The sequence below is a fragment of the Acomys minous genome (genome assembly GCF_964271855.1).
Source record: "Acomys minous genome assembly, chromosome: 4".
Lineage (NCBI taxonomy): Eukaryota > Metazoa > Chordata > Mammalia > Rodentia > Muridae > Acomys > Acomys minous.
In genome coordinates this window covers 70,492,820-70,514,929 of record NC_140486.1, presented here as the reverse complement: position 1 = coordinate 70,514,929, position 22,110 = coordinate 70,492,820, and the positions used below count along the sequence as shown (strand labels likewise).

The window sequence follows — 22,110 nt, the reverse complement described above, 5'->3', positions numbered from 1 at the left end:
AGTAACTGAAGGAAAGGGAGAGGTCATTATCTCTAAGCATGTGGCCTCCAAAGAATGCCACACACTGAAAAGTATTGCGGCAGCTCATGCTGAAGCTCATAGGCTTAAGGACCAATGACGACACAACACTGAGTGAGTACAGAAGGAGTGGGTCTGGACAGAGTGAGAGGTGAACATGATCAAAGTACAGATTTTAAGATCTGTGACCTGGGCAGTGGTGGTGCATGCCTTTAATCCCAGCACTTGGGAGGCAGAGGCAGGCAGATCGCTGTGAGTTCGAGGCCAGCCTGGTCTACAAAGTGAGTCCAGGACAGTCAAGGCTACACAGAGAAACCCTGTCTTGAAAAAACAAAAAACAAATCAAACAAAACAAACAAACAAAAATAAAACAAACAGACAAACACAAAAACCTGTGAATTTCACTGCACACGCAAACCAACCCAAAGCCTGCATAGTAATCTGTGAGTACAGACTACAGGCTGTGACCTTCTTGGTCCAGGATCTGTCTTACAAGTTACTCATGGCTCCAGAGGATTGATTTTCTTTTGTTGTAGGCTGTATGATTAACAAATCAGAAAATTAAAATCTTAAACCTCTTTCATTTAGCAAATTAATGACTTCATAACCATAAACCCAGCATTGTTAAAAGCACTCTCAGAAAAAACACAGAATAGCATCCTTCTCTTGAAAAGTTTTTAATGCGCAAATTAATGAGACTCGATAGAGAGGTTTCTGTGCTACATCCTAGGGCCTCAGACATTATACAGTCTTTAGAAACTCTGTAACACACACAGGCTAAGGGTGTGCAAAGAGCAAATGTCTGTAAGATTACAAAGGCTGTGGATCCTTGAAACTACCGAAAGACCCCGCTTTCCCAAGCCACCTCTGTGGGGCTGGAGAGCTGCTCAGCCATGAAGAGCACACGACGCCTGAGGCTGCAGAATGCATCTGCAACCCCAATGTTCCTGTGGGATACAGGAGCAGATGGGGACAGAGATGGAGAACGCTGAAGCTCACAGGTCAGCCAGCCAGGCTTGGGCAACAACAAACAACAGATCATGCCTCAAAGTGGAAAGTGAAGGCATATACTTGAGGTTGTCTTTTGATCTTCACACAGGAGCCATGACACACTCACACACTACACACAAAATAATAAATCCATCAACACAGACACATTTGGTAGAAGGACAATCCCCTTCCTCAGAATGTCTTTCTTTTCCTAAAGCTTTGCTTTATGCATGGAAGTGTCAGACCTTCATGTGTACCATGTGCACGTGTGCCCTTGGAGGCCAGAGAAGGCACTAGATCCCCCAGAACTAGTGTTACAGAAGCTGTGAGTCACCATGTGGGTGCTGAAACTCAACCTGGGTCTTCTGGAAAAGCAGCCAGTGCTCTTAACCACTGAGTCATCTCTTCAGCCTCTCTCAGGATGTTCACTAAAAACTTTAGACATGGTAGGAACTTTGAAAAAAGGCACAAAAGAAATCCATCCATGCAACAGCAAATACTGACTAAAATTTTACTATAACTGGTTTTTAATATATGCTAGGTTATATAAACAAAGTATCAGTAATGCTTACAATTGATATAATTTATTTCAAAATGTTTCATTTCTGAATGATTTAAAATTTCTAAAGCCTAGGATCTTCAAAGATTTTATTATTTTAAAAATTAAACATATGGAGGGAGTATGTCCATGTGAGTGCAAGTGCCTACAGAACCCAGAAGTGGCTACCGGATTCCCAGGAGCTAGAGTTGCAGGCAGCGGTGAGCTACCTGACATGGGTGTCAGGAGAAGAACTCAGGACCTCTGCAAGAGCAGCTGCTAGTAACAGCTGAGCCACCTCTCCAACTCCACCATAATTTCACTCACTCATTTATTATAGTACTGAGAACGGGAATCAGGGTCTTGAGCATGCGCCACACATGCTCTGGAGATGTATACACTGGCCTCTCACTATTCAAACCTGAGAGTAAAGTCAGCCTCTTCAGCCTAACCCCCCAGAGCTTGAAGGGCCAAGTAGGATGCAATCTATCATTACAAAAACAACCCCCTCATGTCAGCAGGGGAGCATTTGCCTTCCCATGCTCATGATTTAACTCGTCTTTAAAATATTGTCATTCCTCAATTTATGTAGTATCAGTTAAGGTTTTGCTATAATGTAAAAACAAAATATTTAAAAGTGTCTTACACATAAAATATCTTCTAAGTTTAATATAGTCAAATCATCTCAATTAAAGTTTCATAATCTACCTCTCAATTAATTTCCTGAGAGTCCCCTATCCCTGTCTCAGCAGGAGCAGGGCTTGGGTGGCCTTTAGAGATCATACTACAATCTCCTTTGTCTCAACTGACATTGCCGGGCACACGCAAGCTAGTCCCAGGTTTCAACTGAGACGTGTGTAGGAGGCACACATCTCGGTGTCTCCATAATGCTCTCTGACCTCTAGTATACACCGCTGAGTCAGACATAAAAGGGTGAGAGGTTAGCCCAGCCACTCACACTCTAACCTGGTCTATGATGTCTTACGTGAGAATTAGCCTCACATCTCAGATGAACACCTTGGGTCATCCTCCTATAGTTAGGCATCTTGAAATGTTCAATCAGCTGGTTTACTATTTTAAGGTAATTCTTCCATATGAATACCTGATGTTTGATTTTACCATGTATTTTGATAATGTGGGGTTATTTTCCATTTTGGGTCTTTTTATTTTCCATTTTTAAAAGTGTGTATATGCGTGTGTGCTTGTGTGTGACGTGTATGTAGCTGCCAGAGGCCGGAAGACAATGTTAGATTTCCTGCGCTGGGCAGACTGCTGAGCTACCTAGTGTGGGCACTGGAAACCAACTCCTCTGCAAGAACAAACAGTAAGCACTCTTAATCGCTGAGCCTCCTCTCCAGCCCCTCACTTTGGACCTTAGAAAGTTCTATGTTTAGAGTATGATTACCTCTTATGAAACTTAGGTGTTAAGTGTAAAGTGAATGAGCTAGGGTGACTTTACTTATTTTACATGTATTTGGGTTTGATCTTTAATAAATTTAAATCATGTATAAAATTGTATGCATTTATTTTTACAGTGCACCTCTAAAACTTAGAACTCATCATCAGAGTTCAAGAACACAGGGAGTTTACTTCCCTCACCTCTTGGCTTATCACATAATCGCACTAACAGTAGAGTGTGCAAGACTAGTAGATTTTCAAGCCAGCACGCACTGATGGGAAGGTCCATCTGAGCTGGTGATTTGGTTTAGTGAGAAGCATCACTGTGGGTACTGGATTACTTAGTGTAGGTTGCCTTCAGAGGTGAGCACGTATAGGAGGTGGGTGCCACAGGAGGCAGCCTTGTCCCAGGGGAAGGGTGGTCCTCTTTGCCTCCCCATGTCTCTAAGATACCTGCGCTTTCGTGCACTGAGTGCTGGAGATGTGAGTGCGAAGATGAAGAGGAAACTGAGGAGGAGAGCATGATGTCTCGGGCCTAAAGGAAGTGGTTCAGTGTCAGAGCAGGGTGGTGACATACACAGGAGGTGCTGTACAGATCGGAGCCATGTGTCCCCTCACATTTCAGGCTAGATTAGCCAAGCCTGCAGGGTGCACTGCTTTGGTACAGTCCGCCACAGGGGCCCTGCTCTTCCCAGAGGAGCTGGGGGCTGTGTTATTACATACACATGTAGCTATTTTTGGTGTCAAAGGGTAAAGCAGCCTTTCTTCACTGCCTAGAAATTTCTTGAGCTCTATGCTAAGAACCTGAATGTGTTCCAGGTGGATCAGAAGCACTGAGAGGCGCGGCTAGACCCGAAAGGTTTGCTCTCATAACAGAGGTCCAGCACTTAATGAAAATAAGCAGGTGACCTATGACTGCTACTCAGGAGGTGTGGCTGTTTTAATACACTGTGTCTTCCTCGAAGACTGAAGACAAAGACTGAAGATCCCTATCATATAGATTTGAGATAAGCAGAGAAAAGTGGGCGGAAGCACTCCTCTGCCAACGTGACCATGCAGTCTGCGGCTCCGAATGCCTCCTTCCCAGAAAGAACAGAACAACGTGCGCATGCGTGCTTGGCTTTTGAGCTAGTTCAACATCCTGCTCTAACTACCTTTAGCGATGTGCAATGCTTTTGCCTGCTTCTCAGTTGAAGATCTGGCTCCTTCCTGCTCCGTGATGCTCAGTATCTACGGCAGGATTACCATTTGCCTTCCTTTTCCTGTCTGACTGCTACCCCTTTCTTACAGCTAGTTTCTTCTGTGGCAGAGGACAGTACTGTAAACACAGGGAGATCCAAGCCACGTGCTGGCCTTCTGAGGGTCTGCTCCTGTTGAGGCGGGCTGTTGTTGATCATACTACAGAGGAAAACAGCCCAAAGGTTTGACTTTTACCAGAACTAAGAAAACTGTGCCATTGTTGAAAATAAAAATAAAAACAAATTCCATTTCAAAATGCTGTCATTTTATCCAATATCCATGTATCCTTTGAAGAATCCTGCTTTGGTGGGGACTTGGCAGACATGCAGCTTACAGGAAGACAGAATGCTCTCCAAGGCTGCCTGTGGAGGATGTATTTTTATCCCACGCTTGTAGCAACACTTTTAAGTGTTCATTTTTCCTTCTAGGGCTTACAACCATTTGGGAAAATGGTGCCACCTTTTTTTCCATGGTGGTGGTGGTGGTGGTGGTGGTGAAATCATTACACGGAAGCAGGAAACAATCAAAAGCCGAAGTAAATTACCTTGAGTTTCAGAATAGGATGTTTCCACTACACGCCTCTGTTATTCTAATTAGCTACCAAAACTTTTAAAAAGCTTAAAATCTTAAAATTTGCTTTCTGCCTGCATGTGTGTACGTGGTGTGTGTACAGGTGGAGGGTAGAGAGGGCGTCCTGCCCGCTGGCCCTCTGCCTTAGTCCTTTGAGACAGGGCCTCACTGAACGTGGAGTTAGAACGGTAGCCAGAGAATTCTAGCAATCTTCTCTTAGCCAAGTCACGCTTTCTGTGCCTCAACCCTGCTAGCAGGATATAACACTTACCTTACCTATAAATCAGACAATATTTTAAGATTCTAAAAGTAACAGTACAGGTATTTTAGAGACACCAATTTATAATCTCAAGGTTAAGTCAGCTATGCACACATGGTAAACAGCCCTGAATCTACAGCATGGAGTGAGCCAGACTACAACAGTCTTCAAACAGGGGCCCGCAGGCCTCTGGCCAGCCTGCTGTGACCTCTGCTGAGCTTGGAACTGAAACAGATGACGGGGTAGACACCAGCCAATGTCAGGGGCTACCTGACCCTCAGGGCAGAAGCAGCACATTCAGGGAAGGGCTCACTCCAGACTGTGCTAGAAGACGTGAAACACTAGAGCACAGAAGTAAAATGGTGCAGTGAAGAACCCATGCTCTAAACGGCCCACGTCCCCCATGGAAGCTTCGTCTGCTGAGACACGCAGCTGGCCCCGGAGGACACTGCGCTGCACACCTGAGGCCTACAAAGAAGCTGGGTGCACCCTGCTCTACACAGGCGTGTCATCTGCCTCCACAGTGCTCCCCTGCGTGTGGGAAGCAGACACTTTCAGCTCTGGCTATTTTCGCTATTGATGTTTGTCCTAGAGGGCAGTACTGACTGCTTCCTTGTGGAGACGCATGGCCAAGGTACGAGGAGGCACTGCCACTCCCACAAGTGTGCTGAAACACACCACTACGAATTTCAAATCCTGACTCAAGACAGCAAGCGTGGACCACATCTTAGAGACTCAGTGTTTTGAAGACTGGTGTATCTAGTGATTGCTACGCTCCCCAGAAGATCTTATAGGAAGAGGCAAACAAAGTGCCAAATATTTAAATGACTTATGTGCATTTTAAAACAATGGCTTCTGTATTTTATTAACCTTGCAAATCCTTTTTTGTTATCTGTAGCATTTATTTTCTGAAAGGGGGAAAAAGCCTTCCTGCGCTAACAAGCAAAGAAAACAAAGCTGAAGAACTCTAGGTAGGTCCCCTGGGGCAGTTCTCTCCTAGAGGCAAAATCTGGATTGGCACAATTCCAAAGGGCAAAAGACACTTGATAGAGACCAAATCCCAGGTGGCAACAGACGTTAAGATGCCCAGTCTACGACTTCACAGAAAATGTACAGAGTATAAAGGCAGACCGTGAGAAGACCATGTTACACTGAAAGGTATTTCCTGACGCTCATGAGTAGGGGTGCGGTGGGGTACAGGGGCACCACCTCAAATAAACAGAGCAAGACGCTGAACAAAAGCAGAAAGAAGAGGATGGGCAGGTGCAGGTGCAGAAGAGATGAGAAAGAAAAAAGCACAATGATGTATGTGGGTGAAAATGTCATGATGAAAGCAGTCACTTTATATATATATTGATTTGAAAATTAATTAAAATGTAACAAATGTGTACTTTGATGTGTATTTAACACTTCTTTCTTTGACACTGTAAAGACTAAAAGTGTTTATGAAACACACTTGAAATAGAAACTAGCTATTTACCTAAGAGACTGAGAAGGTCTCTAGATCAAAAGGAGAAAGTAATGAGACCTCTGCCCAGGGAGAAGCAGTGTCAGGGGAGCGCGGAGGGAGGGACAGGCTTAACAGCTCTCATCACCTCTGTTTACAGCGCTGACAGTGGAGTCCAGCCAGCCACACTCCCTGATCCACACCGCACCCACCACCAAACACACGATGAAACGACATGGAAACCAAGGATAGTGCACTTTAAAAATAAATTTTGATTTTACACTTACCAAAAGAAAACAGATTTATCCTAGAAACAATACTTTCAGCCTGCTTCCTCTTTTTCAAATCCCACTTTCGAAGGACAAAACTAGCTTCTAAAATATCCTCAAAGCCGGTTCACCCAAGTTAAAAGAAAGGAATATGGCGGAGCTCACACCTGCAACCCCAGCATTCTAAAAGAGGAGGTAGGAGGGTTGCTGTGAGTCCAGGACAAGCCTGGGTTACGTAGTGAATTCTGGGTTAGCACAGGCTACAGAGTAGAACCCTGCCACTCACAGACAGACAGACAGACAGACAGACAGACAGACAGGAAAAGTAAGGAAGCATCTATTTTTCTTCCCTTCCAGCCCTCTGAATGCACAGGTAAAAAGTTCCCAGATGCCTTGTGTATATCACCTACTTTAAGCCCCAAGCCAGTGAGGCCTATTTTGTTCCTATTTTACAGACAAAGTTGAATTTCAAAGAAAGTATACCTTAGCCTGTGATGAGGAAAGTGGTACCAAGTAGGATTCAAAACCCCAAAGCTCTTAATGACTATGCTATTATAGTTTACTAGTAAGTTATCTTTTAAAAAAAGATTTACAGAGATGAAATGCCAGAAATTTTAAATTGAAAGGCACCATTTCAGTAAACCTATTTCACCCAATGAGGTAAACAGAAATTCTAAAAGTTATTTTTCTTTTGGAAAAGCCTGCAAAAAAAGCCGAATGTAATGGCACATAGCTTTGATCCCAGCACATAGGGAGGCAGAGGCTAGTGGACTGCTGTGAGTTTCAGGCCAGCCTGGTCTACATAGGGAGGCAGAGGCTAGTGGACTGCTGTGAGTTTCAGGCCAGCCTGGTCTACATAGGGAGGCAGAGGCTAGTGGACCACTGTGAGTTTCAGGCCAGTCTGGTCTACATAGGGAGGCAGAGGCTAGTGGACCGCTGTGAGTTTCAGGCCAGCCTGGTCTACATAGGGAGGCAGAGGCTAGTGGACTGCTGTGAGTTTCAGGCCAGCCTGGTCTACATAGGGAGGCAGAGGCTAGTGGACTGCTGTGAGTTTCAGGCCAGCCTGGTCTACATAGGGAGGCAGAGACTAGTGGGTCACTGTGAGTTTCAGGCCAGCCTAGCCTACATAATGAATACAGGCCTGCCAGGTGTAGAGAGATCCTATCTTTTAAAAAAGAAAGAGAAAAGCCTGAAAAAATATATCTTCACAAGGGAAAGCCAGTTTCTCTAATGATCACAAAAACTGGTAAAGTCAACATTCTTTCAGGAAAATTGGTAAAATGTGTTTACTTATAAACCACCCTCTGTTATGCTCCTAAACTCTGGGCCACATTTAATATAGCACAAACTTAAATGGAGTCATCTCTAAGCTAAATGTGCACACACACATCTGTTCAGTTGCTCACAGATAATCCAATTACAAACTAGGTGAAACAAAACAAAACAAAAACAAGCTACCTAAAAAGCTGGGGGGACTGTATATTCTTAAGTGAAAAAAGAGACAAAGTTACAATGTACCTTTTATCTATGAGCAAAACAGAAGCCGGATCATCAATTCTCAGTGTGATAAACTAAAAATAGACCACAGGCAGCACTCCTTAGCGACAGCTGTCTCTGTGCCTAGAACACAAACTCTCAACAATAGAAGCTGCATTACCTTTCATCAGAAAGCAAGGCAGCTCTCAAAGACAACTCATGTGTACTGTATGCAAATTACGTCTACAAGAAGTTGGGGACTGATGAGATGGCTCAGTCTGGTAAAGTGTCTGCCGTGCAAGCATGAGGTCCTGAGTTCAAACCTCCAGAACCCAGGTAAAAAGCTGAGCCTGTAAGCTGGGAGGGAGGGATCGCCAGAACTTGTTGGTCAGCTAAGCAGGCCTTGGTAGTAAAGCTGCAAAGCAATAAGAGACCTTGTGCAAACAGGAGACTGAAGGCACCTGCGGAACACCATGAGGCCGTGTGCTGGCCCCATACACACCAGCACCTGCACATATAAACACACAAACATACACACAAAGCATCACAAACAAAATGGAATCCTATTGAATGGACAAAGAGGCGTTCCCACTGACCAAAGAAGGGGAGACAGAGTAAGGTATTTAAACAACTCTAGTCTGGATACTCACACATCACTTGTGAAGGGAAGCCACAGGTGTCATCTTGTAAAGAGGTACTTAGAAGTTTATATGGAGTGTGTATGTGAGAGAGAGAGCGACGCACAACTTTGATGTTTAGCATGCTCAGTCACTCTCTATCTTATTTCCTGAGACAGGGTCTCTCTCTGAACCTGGCCAGAGAGCCCCAGCAACCCTGCTGTCTCCACTTGCCCACTACTGGGATTACAGAGGCATGCCACGGCGCCCGGCTGTTGAACGGATTCTGGGAATCTGAACTCTAGCCCTTATTATGCTTACACGGCAAGCACTTTTAACTGAGCATCTCCCAGGCCAGCAGCTCTGAGTGAAATTCTGTTAATGTAGAAGGAACGGCAGGTTTGAATAGCACTATGTTAGCCGGGCATGGTGGCACACGCCTTTAATCCCAGTACTCTGGAGGCAGAGGCAGGTAGATCTCTGAGTTTGATGCCAGCCTGGTCTACAAAGCTCCAGGGCAGCCAAGGCTACACAGAGAAACCCTGTCTCATAAAAAACTAAAATTAAAAAACAAAATAAATAGCACTATGTTATGGCTTCTAAAGAATCAAGCATGAGGGGGGCTGGAGAGATGGCTCAGAGGTTAAGAGCACTGACTGCTCTTGCAGAGGTCCTGAGTTCACTTCCCAGCAACCACATGGTGGCTCACAACCATCTAAAATGTGGCTTCTACTCCTACCCCATCCACCTACAAATGCATAAATAAAATTAATGAAAAATTAAAAAAAAAGAATCAAGCATGAGGATAATGATCAACAGCAGCCACTAAAATGATTAGGTAAAAACTTATCAGACAAGTTTCCCTTGAAATGGTCAGCTCACAATGCCCTAACCAGGGAATCTCGATGCAAAATAAAAAGAAGCCAGACAGCATACGCTCCTGATTGATGGAGCAGGAGGCACACTGCCCCAGAGTATGTGCATCTATGAAGTGCACCATACCAAACACTACCACTACTAATTAATGTCAATGCTAAGCCTGCCCAAGCTTCTGTGAACAGAGTGCTTTCAAGGACACTGGGGGCAAAGCCTACATTAAATGATACCCCAGGCTGTGAGCAGCCATATCTAGACAGTGGAATATTCTGCAAGACAGGATAGAAGGGGAGGAACAGGAAGCCTAGCAATTCTTCTAGCCATTTCTGCCAAGCAGAAGATGGGGAACATCTGAATTCTTGTCACTAAGTGACATTTCAGATCCTATTACCAAGACACATTTGTAAGACAAGCAGGGAAATTCAGATACTAATTAAATTTTAAAGATGATTAAGAAACTATTACTCACTTATGATAATAAATGGTTTTATGGTAGGGAAAGAGTCTGGTTTAAAGACGGAGAACACGGAGTGGGCAGCACTTAACACTAAAATGTAAGTAATACAAAGATATTAGAATAGTCTTAATGCCCAGAAAACTCTATGCTTTCTCTTTTCTTTATTTCTTTTTTGCTTATTTTTGCTCATTTCTTCGTTTATGTTTTTGAGACAAGGTCTCTCGACGTAGTCCTGGAACTTACTATGTAGATCATTAAGGCTTCAACTCACAGAAATCCTCCTGCCTCTGCCTGGAATTGAAGGTACTACCACAGCTGGCGTACTTCATGTTTTCTAGAACTAAGCTGAAGGCATCTATTGTGCAGCTCAGTGAAAACTGGCAGCAGCAATGCCATATGAAGCAGATTTTAACTGTTTTTACAACAAAACATGTATGAAGGTGACACAGATGTTAGTCACCTCTACGCAGCCATTCTATGACGTGTATGTATCTCACAATTCCATGCTGTACACAACACCACAACACATGCATATACATTTTTTCAACTATAAGAAAGGCAATATATATATTTCCCCCCGAGACAGGGTTTCTCTGAGTATCCCTGGCTGTCCTGAACTCAATTTGTAGACCAGGCTGGCCTCGAACTCACAGAGATCCGCCTGCCTCTGCTGGGATTTAAGGCTTGTACCACCATCAGCCAGCTTAATATATCTTAAAGTTTAGCCTTGAAGTTAGAAAAAAAAATGAGATAAAATTTAGGTGAAGCAAAGGCATATGCATGATAAATAATGATGCTAATGATAAATATGTAGGATTCATAACAATATGTTCTATACTTCTAAGCATGATTGAAATTTCTGCAGTAATTTTTTAAAAATGGAATTATATACCTGGAAAACAAAACCAGTCTCTTCTCTTTCACAGCCCAGATAAAGAACAGCAATTGCTTAGCTATTTGCCATGTAGTTCATTCCAGCAGAGCTGCAGATGATGGGTGTCCTAGAAAACTGCTCTTACTCGCCCACAGGAAGCATCTGCCTGTCGAGAACAGGCTGGAAAAAGCCCTCAGATTTAGATGCAAGTACGTTTTCAGCAAAGCTTCCTTATTCAGTGTCCAAGCTAGAACAGAGCCTGTGCTTTTCTAACTGCTGTGAAGCACCTCCAGGCTACAAAGAGGAGTCTCAGAAGCAGAGTAAGATAAAGGGGTGAGACTGGGGGACCCCTGGCCTCAGCCCTGCTTCCTAAGGTCAGTTTCTGCACTATCTTCTTTCTAGCCTAGGGTAGGAATGGGTCATGGTTTTCCTACAAGAATTCCTATCAGTAAACAGCCCACCGTGCCTTCTGCTTCTTCCTAACACGCTCAAAGGGACCCCATGGCCTGCCAGCTTGCTGATCCTAGATGAAGTCTTAAAATCTGAACCTTCTTGTCTAGTCCCATCTGTTAAGTTGGCATCCGTTTGTGGGGAGGTCTCAGAATGCAGCTTTGCAGAAGATGACTGTCCTGTAACCTGAGTGGTCTGCTGGGTTTGAGGTCACTGCTTCAGCTGCTGTCATCTAAGGTGCCAATCTGCTGCAGGTGTCCAGCATGTATGGCCTCCAAGGACGACACAGGCGGTTGACTGATCAGCCTATGTTTCAGCACAGGGGCCCTCACAACTCCACACTGCTGTCAGGACCACCACACTGAGGTGCCACGGCAGGCTGCTGCTTAGTACTCTAGGGGACTGCGCTCGGCTGAAGGGGATGCCCCATGCATAAGCTGCGTGAGATTTGTCACTGCTGCTCTCTCAACCCAGCCATGCACCTTCCAGGCGGAAGAGAACATAGGCTCACGTGACTTTACTGCTCCCTGTTCCCCTAGACCATCTACACACCTGACAAATTCTGGGCAAAGTTCTTGCTCATTCCCTGATGGCCCCAGGGATGAGATGCAATATTTACTAAACACTCCACATTTCTTCAGTACATTAATGCTTTCTAGAAAATACTGACAGAGCATGCTTTTCAACCTCTTTACTTCAACTCGTCCACAAATCTCCAGAACAAAATCTTCATACACAGACCACAACTGCTGCCACATTCCTCTCCCTTCAGCTGCATTCACATCAAATGTAGTTGTGGAGAGCAGAGCAAGCTACCTGGAGGTCCAACCCACTGTCTGAGCATAACAAACCAAACCCTTGTGATTCACAGCCATAAGACAGAACCTCATTCAAATCAACAGATAAGTGACCCTGAGTTAATTAACAGCAGATGAAATGAACAGTCTACCATTTCCATTATGAGATATCTTCCCCCACCTCAACACTATGAAGATATTTTAACTTTCACATTTAGATGTTTGGATCATCCTAAAGTTATAAATACGTGCAGCCGCTGCGTGGAATCTACACAGCATTCATTCTAGGGCCCCAGGTCCTGTATGAAAGTCCATGTCATTGTCAGCTGTATAAAACTGTGTCCTGTGTGCACAAAAACCATCATATTTAAATGATCCCTAGATTTTGTAATACCTAACATGACATAAATGTTATATAAACAACTAGTTCAACTTTTGAAAGTGCTTTCCATATATAGTAGCCTAAACCCATAGATGGTGAAGCCGCAGCTAGGGAGGGCCACTGTCTACGAGACAGGCCATTGCTGACCCTCCCCGCAGTAGTTGATTGCTAGTCACTCCGTGCCACCCCCTCCCTGGTCTTTCCCTCACTCATCTCACGCTGGCTTCCCTCCTCCACATGAGTCTTTCCCTACTGCTCAATCTATGTCCTAGAGAAGTCTGAACTAAGTATTTTGTCACCGCCTTGCCATTTGGTAGAGAATACAGCATCTTTTCCTGTGGCCTGGCTCCTGGTTCTGAGTCTTGGAAGCCCTCTGTACTTCAGTACACTTCAGAACCTACTCTGTAGCTTCTGTGGAAAACAATGTGATTGGAATGAAAATTACATTACATCTACAGATCAATCAGGCAAGAGGACCTTTATGACAGTTAGTATTTCAATAGTGTCATTATCTTTTTTCTTACTGTGTGAGTGGGCGGCTGTCTGGGTTGTAGCTAAAATGCATAAGCTTGTGACTTTCTTGTAGTAACTCTAAGTATCTCCTTTCCTCAAGTTTTAATTTAAGTCTCTGCTGATAATTCACAAAAATGTAATTCTGTATGCAACAACCGCGTCATTATTTTACTACCTCTCATAACTTTGCTATGGATACTACGTGTTTTCTATGGAGACAAATGAGTCATCTATGGATAATGGCAATTTTATTTCTCAAAATGATCAATTTATTTTGCATGTTTTATCTTTGTATATGGGCTCTAAAGTAAAAACAACAACAACAACAACAAACACTCTAATGACTAAAGTAAGAATCATCTCCAAGCCAGACATGGTGACTCAAGCAATTAATCCCAGCACTTCAGGAGGCAGAGACAGGCAGATCTCTGTGAGTTTGAGGCCAGCCTGGTCTACAAAGCAAGTCTAGGTAAGCCAGAACTACAAGAAAAACTCTATCTGGAATAAAAAGAAAGAAAGAAAGAAAGAAAGAAAGAAAGAAAGAAAGAAAGAAAGAAAGAAAGAAAGAAAGAAAGCGAGCGAACTGTGCCCAGTTTCTGATGTTGCAACTGCCTTAATGTCTCATCTCTAAGCACTTACTACAGCTGTTAACACTGGAGCTCCTCTTCTGTTGCAGTTGGCTGGAATGCTTCCTAATCAGGGGCAATTTCATGTCCTATGAGGGACCACTTGTGTTTTCTCTAATCTGTGGATGCTGTTGAGACAGCGAATGGCATTCATGAAACCTCCCCTGGACTATTGACTACATGCTTTGTACGTTTCACATTATATCTACTGACACTCTGAAACCCATAGCTAAACCTTTACCAAAGAGAACTATTTGGGGGAAAGTACAAGTTAAAAGATCAGAGCTCAAAAGAAAATGGGTGCAAGTACTGCTCCTTTGGAATCTAGCCCGGGTGGCAAGGAGCCTTGTCAATCTAACTGACTGCAGTGTGGAAAAGGCTGAGCACTGACTTACCAATCAGCGCACATTTTGCAGCAGGGGAGTAGGGGGAGCTACTGTCTAAATGAATGTAGTGAGATTTTCATCATTTTTATATTAACTTTCTGTTGGACAAATAGTTTTGTGAAAAATTAGAGGGAACGGTTAAAAATACTTTGTTAAAATTATCAGTATATCAGTTAAGCTGGATTTATAATTAATAAAGTTTCTCATTTTCTATTTGAAACAAAACCAATTCACAATCCATATATGCCCATATATCCACTGACTATACTGAGCCTTACAAAGCATGGGTGTTTGCAGAGCTACCTTTGCCAAGAAGCAATTGTTAAGGCTTCTGAACTTCTCTACTTTTGATTAAACTGAGTAACAGAACAGGCCATTATACTCACAATTTTAATAGGCTGCATCTTGCTGTATAAATGTAACTTTTCTGGTTAGGTCTCTGGCTACTTATATCTCCTCTCCCTACAACTTGGCCTCGACTGATCTTTCTTAACAATTCCATGTTGCGTATTTGTATCCTTCTGTGTGTCTGACCAAGAACAGAATCTCTGAGTACAGCATAATCCCGCCGAATACAAAACAGCTACTGTCTTGTGGCAGCACAGATACACAGGGGTGAGAAGCCAGAGGGGACTCCCAGCGGCCACAGCATGGAGCAGCTATTTGGCCCAGGCACTGTATTTATTTGGGTATTTTAATAACTGTATCTCAAGCACTCGATTCAGTTTTTGATCTTTCCAAAGATTTTGCTCGTTTTCTCACTGGGAACAAGACATGTATGTTTAGTAAAACGCTGTGTCTCTTAGAGACATCCATGTCAGGTTTATTAGCTGGTATTTCATGTCCTGTGTTGCAAAGCTACCGCTGCTGACTAGAAGACACTTCCTAGCAGCCACACCATCTGGGGCACTGAAGCCACTAAAGCTTAAAGCTCAACAAAGGAAAGCTGCTTTAATCTCGCCAGTTCCCCAGTGTTACACGAACCTGAAGACACTTTAAAATCCATTTATATCTCTATAAGAAATGAAACCAAGGTACTGCTTTTTGTTTTGTCTTGGTTTTGTTTTTTACGTAACAAAGGAAGAAAGCACACATCGGAGCAGAGGTGTTTTCACTGGTCCTGAACAATATTTGAGGCAGTTGTGGACAGAATCAGGGATTATATAATCTATGGGTATAAAACACACAGAAGACTGTTGAAGAAATTTACCACTAGCACCCCCCTCACAAAGACAACAGGGTATCTCACTTGAATGTCATTTTATAAAATACATCTCTGCATGAACACCCGCAAGTACTCTACCACTTTGTCTGTGAACTTGTTTGGAAACCAGAGAACTGTGGTGTCTGTTACATCTGGTCATTTGGGACACTCTCTAGCACTAACCCACTGGGGAAATAAAAACAAACTAATGTTATTAGAGCACGTAAAATGGGTGTGCTCAGCAAATCCTGGGCCTTAGTAACAGCCTTTGTTTAAAATTAACTAGATTGTGACAGCAGGCTGGCAACATTACTATTCGCTCTTAAAAGCAACAAGAAGATCAAATGACTAGGAACCAAAATAGCATTGGGAGGCCGAGTCATAAAAGATGAATGATGAAACGGGAGCAGCACATCAGTTTCAATGGGTGGTTCTGAGACGGCTTACTCCAAACGAAGGACCTAGGCATTGCCTGAAAGCCTGGCTGCCGAAGCCAAGCTCTGTGCTCTGCCCCATGCACTTACTCTGGACGTTCCTCAAAGAGGAAAAAGAAAAGAGCACCTCAGTTAAATCCAGCCTCAGTGGAGACACAGCAGTCAACACACACACCCAGCACTGACTGGGGAGGAAGCAGAGAAAAGCACCGGTTTCCACGCCTTCCAGCTGTGTGACAGTGATGACCAACTACCATACCTGTGCTTTTTGATGCCATTGGAGAGCGCATCTCCCCCACCACAGTCTTTTCCTTCAGACATTCTGTTTTTTCCACTGCTCACAGGCACTTCGTTCTCTTCAAAGGAGTGTGGTGTCACAGCTTCCAGGCAAGTCAGGGACCCCTCGGACTCGGAACCTGTGGCAGAGCAGTCATGATGAATGTGCGGAACTTGGGTGCCAGCCTTCACTAACAATGGCCAGCTCCCTCAACGGACTGCACTGTGAAACTCAAGCAGCCTACTTTGTCCTTTCACAATCCGTCCGCAAACACCTCCTCAGGGATTTCAGAGAACCCGCTCCCACTGCGGCTCATATGGGTTTATGTGACAGATGTACACTTATTTAAAGTTACAATTAAATTGACTTTATATACTTAGAGGTAGCCAAAGATTACTGAGTTCTTTAGGAAATCATATTCAGTAGTCTCCCATGCCCACGTTTCTATTCTCTTCCTTCTCAAGGCATCTTAACTATAGCATACCTAAAAAAGTTCAATTTAAAAGCCCATGTATAATGGAATATCGACAGTGGCTGCACTTATGAGACGTTTAAGTCACATCGAATCCTGCAGTAACAAAAGGAAAGGGAATTTTGAAAACACATATAACAACGCTGCCCTGGCATGACTCATCTGAATTCCTGGTGTCCCTACATCAGTTATGAGACACAGGTTCTAAGGACGGAAATGCCACATTGCCAGTTGCCTATGTACTCAGAATGGAGCCATCTGCTTGCTGGGGACCAGGAAGATGATTCACTTCTGTACCATCCATGTCAGCTGCCAAGACTGTCACAGTCCGCATCTCCTCTGAGCAGCTTTAGGTGCTTTGGGAGTGGTGAGGTGAGGCTCGGGACCCTCATCAAGTATGCCAATAAGCTCCTGGCTTGCAAGTGGGAACTTGGGATCCAAACCCCAGTTTTCTGACTCCTTATTTAATAGTTTGTTTCAGCTCAAACAGTAGCCACTCTCCAGATTTTTTTTTTTAAACAGGAGGGCTCTGTTCTAGTAAAACACTGTTCAAGATGGCCTGACTTCCCATTTGACTCTGCCCACTTGTGCTTAGCTCTACAAAGCTTGCTTCACACAGCTGGGGACAACCTGCTTGGTGCTGACCTCTCATTTGCCGCACATGTACCACAGCTCAACTCAGAAACAGAAGGCTTAGGCTTCCCTCTTCCTAGCACTCAGCTTGGCGCACAGAGTCTTACCGTGATGCCATCAGGCTGATGCAAAAGGAAGCAAATGCTGAGCCACAGTGCCAGCAGCACCATGGCTGTCTGCAGCACCAAGGACAACACGAAGCTCAACCCTCTGAAAGGCTCAGCGCTCTCCTGGCCCCCACAATAAAGGCACACACTGGTACCTTCTCCCCACCCACCGTTCGGCTTGCTGTGTTTTTAGCTCCTTGCGGTCCACTATGGTTCAACAACTATACAGAGAAACCCAGAAACCACTTGTAAGCATTAAATTGTGCACTGCAAGGTGATGATATCTCGAGTCACCACTTTGTCCTGAGGTATGTGATGGTAGGTGTTGTAAGTGAAAGTACTGAGGTGAAAGTACTACAGGACCAAATCAAAGCTGGGAACACATCGGGGAGAGAAGGATCTGCCTGTATCTTACAATGTGTTCCCTTGTAAACCATTAAGAATTTCAAGAGTTAAACAATTTTGCCTTAGTATGACTTGAAGTGCATTTGTCCTATGTAATTTAGATGTCAAAAATAAAAAATATACTCAATCAAAGAGACCGTGGATGTTTTTCTAAAATACTGCTGTACACAGGATACTGTGTTTGGAAACACAAATGGTAAGAAGGGGCTTTGCTACTTAAAAAGCTGTTGCTCATGTTTGTTTGTTTGTTTTAATTAAAAACAGATGTATAATAAACAGTAAACAAGAGATAGTAAGAGCTTCTACGGGTAAAGCTAGTCTTTCCCAAAGTAGCATCTCAGTGTGGTGTGGATGCAAACTGTAAGACACTTTCATGTGTATTAGTCCTTTTAGAAATATGCATATGGGACCACCATGCTCATGTCACAGGCACGCAATCAGATGGCACTGCAGACCTTTGTCCTCTCTGGCCAGTGACACCTGGCAACTCCGTGTCCCTTTTCCTTGTCATCTCCCTGTCCACTTCCCCTTCCCTACGCTTTCCCATCTCCACCATCCTCTCTAACCGCTCCTCTATTTGGCTTATCAGCTAAAAAGCTCTGATGGAGGCCACTAACTACCTCTATTCTGCAGAGTGCAGCGGCCACTTCTCAGTCCTAACTGTGGCTCATCTACCATCTCTGACACTGCCCAACTCATTCCTCCCTTCCTAGGAACCAGGTGCAAAGCAGATAGACAAGATTCCCAAGCAGTGAGGTCTGGCAGAAGTACACTGTATGGACAACAACTCAGTCAGTCAGTTGGTGTGGGTATAGTCACAGGTCAGAATGGGAACAGTGGGCAGGCATCAGCCCACTTCATAGTGGGGGATGGGGAGAGTGGGCCGCCAGGCATCAGCCCACTTCATAGTGGGGGATGGGGAGAGTGGGCCGCCAGGCATCAGCCCACTTCACAGTGGAGGATGGGAACAGTGGACGATCAGGCATCAACCCACTTCATAGTGGGGGATGGGGACAGTGGGCCGCCAGGCATCAGCCCACTTCACAGTGGGGGATGGGGACAGTGGGCCACCAGGCATCAGCCCACTTCACAGTGGGGGATGGGGACAGTGGGCCACCAGGCATCAGCCCACTTCACAGTGGGGGATGGGGACAGTGGGCCACCAGGCATCAGCCCACTTCATAGTGGGGGATGGGGACAGTGGGCCGCCAGGCATCCACCCACTTCATAGAGAAGGGCAGTGTCGGCAAAGGGCTGTGGCTGCTGAATGAGTCGAGTAAGCTGACAGGAAATAAGAACAAGGAGGAGGATAAAAGCGTCACCACACAGGAACTATCCCAGGTAAACAGTGACACCATGTACCAGTACAAGAGCAACACGATGCTTATAAAACACAGAGGAAGCTGCATCAGGTACATAATACATAGGATATTTTTAAAAGGCAGCAAAAGCAGGCAGCAGGCAAAGGACACTATGGAACAAACCGAGAGATAACATCCTTCCATTTTATACTGGAAGTCATAGAACTTTTGTTTTCAAACAAGGGCTTTTTACTTCATGGGTAGAATGAGCCATGCAGTGGATCATGGGTAGAACGCTCAGAATGCTTGGCAAGTGCAGAACCTCACTGCAAACAGTACAGTACCAGCCCTAGTACTCAGTGTGACAAAGGCAGCCTTCACTGACAACGGTGGCCTGTTTTCCATGAGGCATCAAACACATCAATCCCTTTCCAGAGCAACAGTGTTTCAAAGGAGAGCCAGAGTTCCAAACAATGTATATCCAAACTCGATTGACCAGGTCAGATGCCAGCCCTTTATTATTCACCTTTCCCACCTTGCCACTGCGCTGCCCCACATCAGCACATCCACGGTTGCTGTGGAGGTTTAACCGTGCCCATCAGAGCCTGTCCACACAGGAGATCTTCAGGACTCCTGGTAAGGTCCTTCATTGGTGGCAGATACTCTGCGGTCACCATTCACCTCTGGACTCTTTCAATTCTGTTCCCACTGTGAGTGGCCAATAGGCCGGGTCTTGGGACTTTCTGCTGTTACTGGGCAATGTATCATTGCTTTAGGGGGAAACAGTTGGAGAGGAGAGGGTTTCACATCTCCATGTACTTGTCCTTTATTAAGCCACAGAACTCATACTAAACAAAACCAAACCAAAGCCTTGGGAGAACCACATGTGGGGCTTCAGCATGGGAATGCATCTGTGTTGGAAGTAGATGCCATTCCTGTTTGTACCTCACACACCCCTGTAAAGGCTCCCTTGTTCAAGGTGTCCTCCCTAGCTTTGAACCACTTGAAGGTGCATTCTGTAAGAGGCAGGATCTAGCGGGAGGTCTTGTGGTCTCCGCCTGTGGAGGATTTGAATGAGAAATATTTTCCTGCTTAGTCCCCAGTTGATGAACTGACCGGAAGGCTTGGTATGTCCCTGTTGGAGGAGGTGTGCTCTTGTTGGAGCAGGTTTATAGCTGGGGGTGAGCTTTGGCGTTTCAAAAGCCCATGCCTGGTGCAGTGTCTCTCTCCCTCTCTCTCTCTCTCTCTCTCTCTCTCTCTCTCTCTCTCTCTCTCTCTCTCTCTCTCTCTCTCCCCCCTCTCTCTCTCTCTCACACACACACACACACACACACACACACACACACACACACACACCACCTGCTGCCTGTGGATCAGAATGTAGCTCTCGGCTACTTCTCTGGCACTATGCCTGCCTGCGTCCATGCTGCTGCCCTGATGGTCATGGATCACCCTGGGAAACCGTAGGAAAGCCCCTGACTATATGCTTCCTTTTGTAAGAGTTGCCCTGCTCATGGTGTCTTCAGAGCAATACAACAGTAACAGACACAGGGGAGGCACCACTGAAGGAGACACTTCTCATCGTGAGGGGAACGGTCTGCTTCAGTGTATGCTTGCATCGTGATATGCACTGTGCTATGGGCCTAAAAGGAGTGTGGCCAATGGACAATGGGCTGAATCCTCCAGAACCGTGAGCCAAAATAAACCCGCTCCTTTAAGTTAATTATCTCCAGCAACTGTTAGAGCGATAAAGAGTGGACAGCCTCAGAAGGGAATGGTGACACACAGCAGTACCTAATCGTACCACATAGCATATGTTAAAATGGTTAGTAATTATGATATATCTTGTGTTTATAAAATTGACAATAAAAAATAACAACAACAAAAAAGTGCAACTCCAAACAAAACCTGGAGTGGCCAAAGCCAAAGGCCTTATACATTCCGTGCGTGAAGTCTATTCTGTCCTTTCGGCTCTGACCTAAGTATCACTTTCAAAAGACCACCCTCTGGGAGCATAATTGCCATCACTGGTTTTTCTAATAATGCCACTGATATTTTCTCTTTTTAACTGCAATCACAAAACGCTGATTTTAACAATCTGTAGTTTAGAGTCACACCATATTAGCCAGTCATTTACCTTTCTCCTGTATTTCTCCCTACAATTACAATGTTATAATATGCAAATGAATCCGAACATTTTAGGGTGCCTCACTGGTCCCTGAAAAATAGGGCAAGGAGACTCTGAAACTTGTGGTATCATCTTCCAATCTTCAGGGCAACCGAGAATCTACACAGAGCCTAAAGGCAGGGATGGGAAACTTGGTGCAGTTTTAATGTGAGTCTACTTTACCCAGTCCCTGAAGGAGTCAGGTGGGTGCTCATGGATGCGAGGTTTTACAGGGAAAGTACTACGGAGAAGCATTAGGGTCAGCACCGTTTGCCTGGTTAAAACAGTAGTATTACTAGAACGGCCTCTGAACTTGTTTTTAATGTGGTAAGTACTCAGATTAAAGCTCTGCTCATATTAGAATTCAGAATTATCCTCAACACATTTCAGACTGAATGTGGCACTGTGGTTTGAGTAGCAAGTATATTCCATGTTTGTGGACCAAAGACTATGTTCAGAGGTGAACTGCAGAGAAGTGGTAGACAAAAGGGCTCTGTGGAAGCCGTGGGTCCATCGTCCACCCAGCTTTCCAAGGGGCAGAGGGACTGTGGAAGGTGGGGCCTGAATGGAGAAAGCAGGCAGCTAGGGACAGCGATGTGCCTTTGAAGACTACATCTTATTCCTGGCATCTGCCCATCTTCCCCTTCCCCAGCCACTACGGGTAAGCTGTGTCCTTTGTCACATGTTCCTGTCTGTTAAAAGCACACTGTGATGTTCTGTGTCATCACAGGCCTACTGACAAAGAGGCAGGCAACTCTGGCCTGAAACCACTAATAAAAATAAACCTTTCTCTCTTCTAAATTGATTTGCTCAGGCATTTTGTCAAAGTGACAAAATGTGACTAAAAGCAGGCACCAAGGACTATGATTGGGTTATTGTGACTTTAACATCAGTCTAGAATTAAGATAATCCTTACCCCTGCCTTTTC

The 22,110-nt window shown here is 44.7% G+C and overlaps 1 protein-coding gene across 7 annotated transcripts in view; it reads right to left on the bottom strand.

The window, feature by feature from the left end:
• The window catches only part of OSBPL1A (oxysterol binding protein like 1A), a 181,469-nt gene that overhangs the window by 45,704 nt on the left and 113,655 nt on the right, over positions 1–22,110 (bottom strand). For all 7 annotated transcript variants that reach the window (XM_084779756.1, XM_084779759.1, XM_084779758.1 and 4 more), the window contains one exon: positions 16,080–16,236. In XM_084779756.1, coding sequence (XP_084635882.1) covers positions 16,080–16,236 — 157 coding nt within the window. The remainder of the gene's footprint in view (positions 1–16,079; positions 16,237–22,110) is intronic.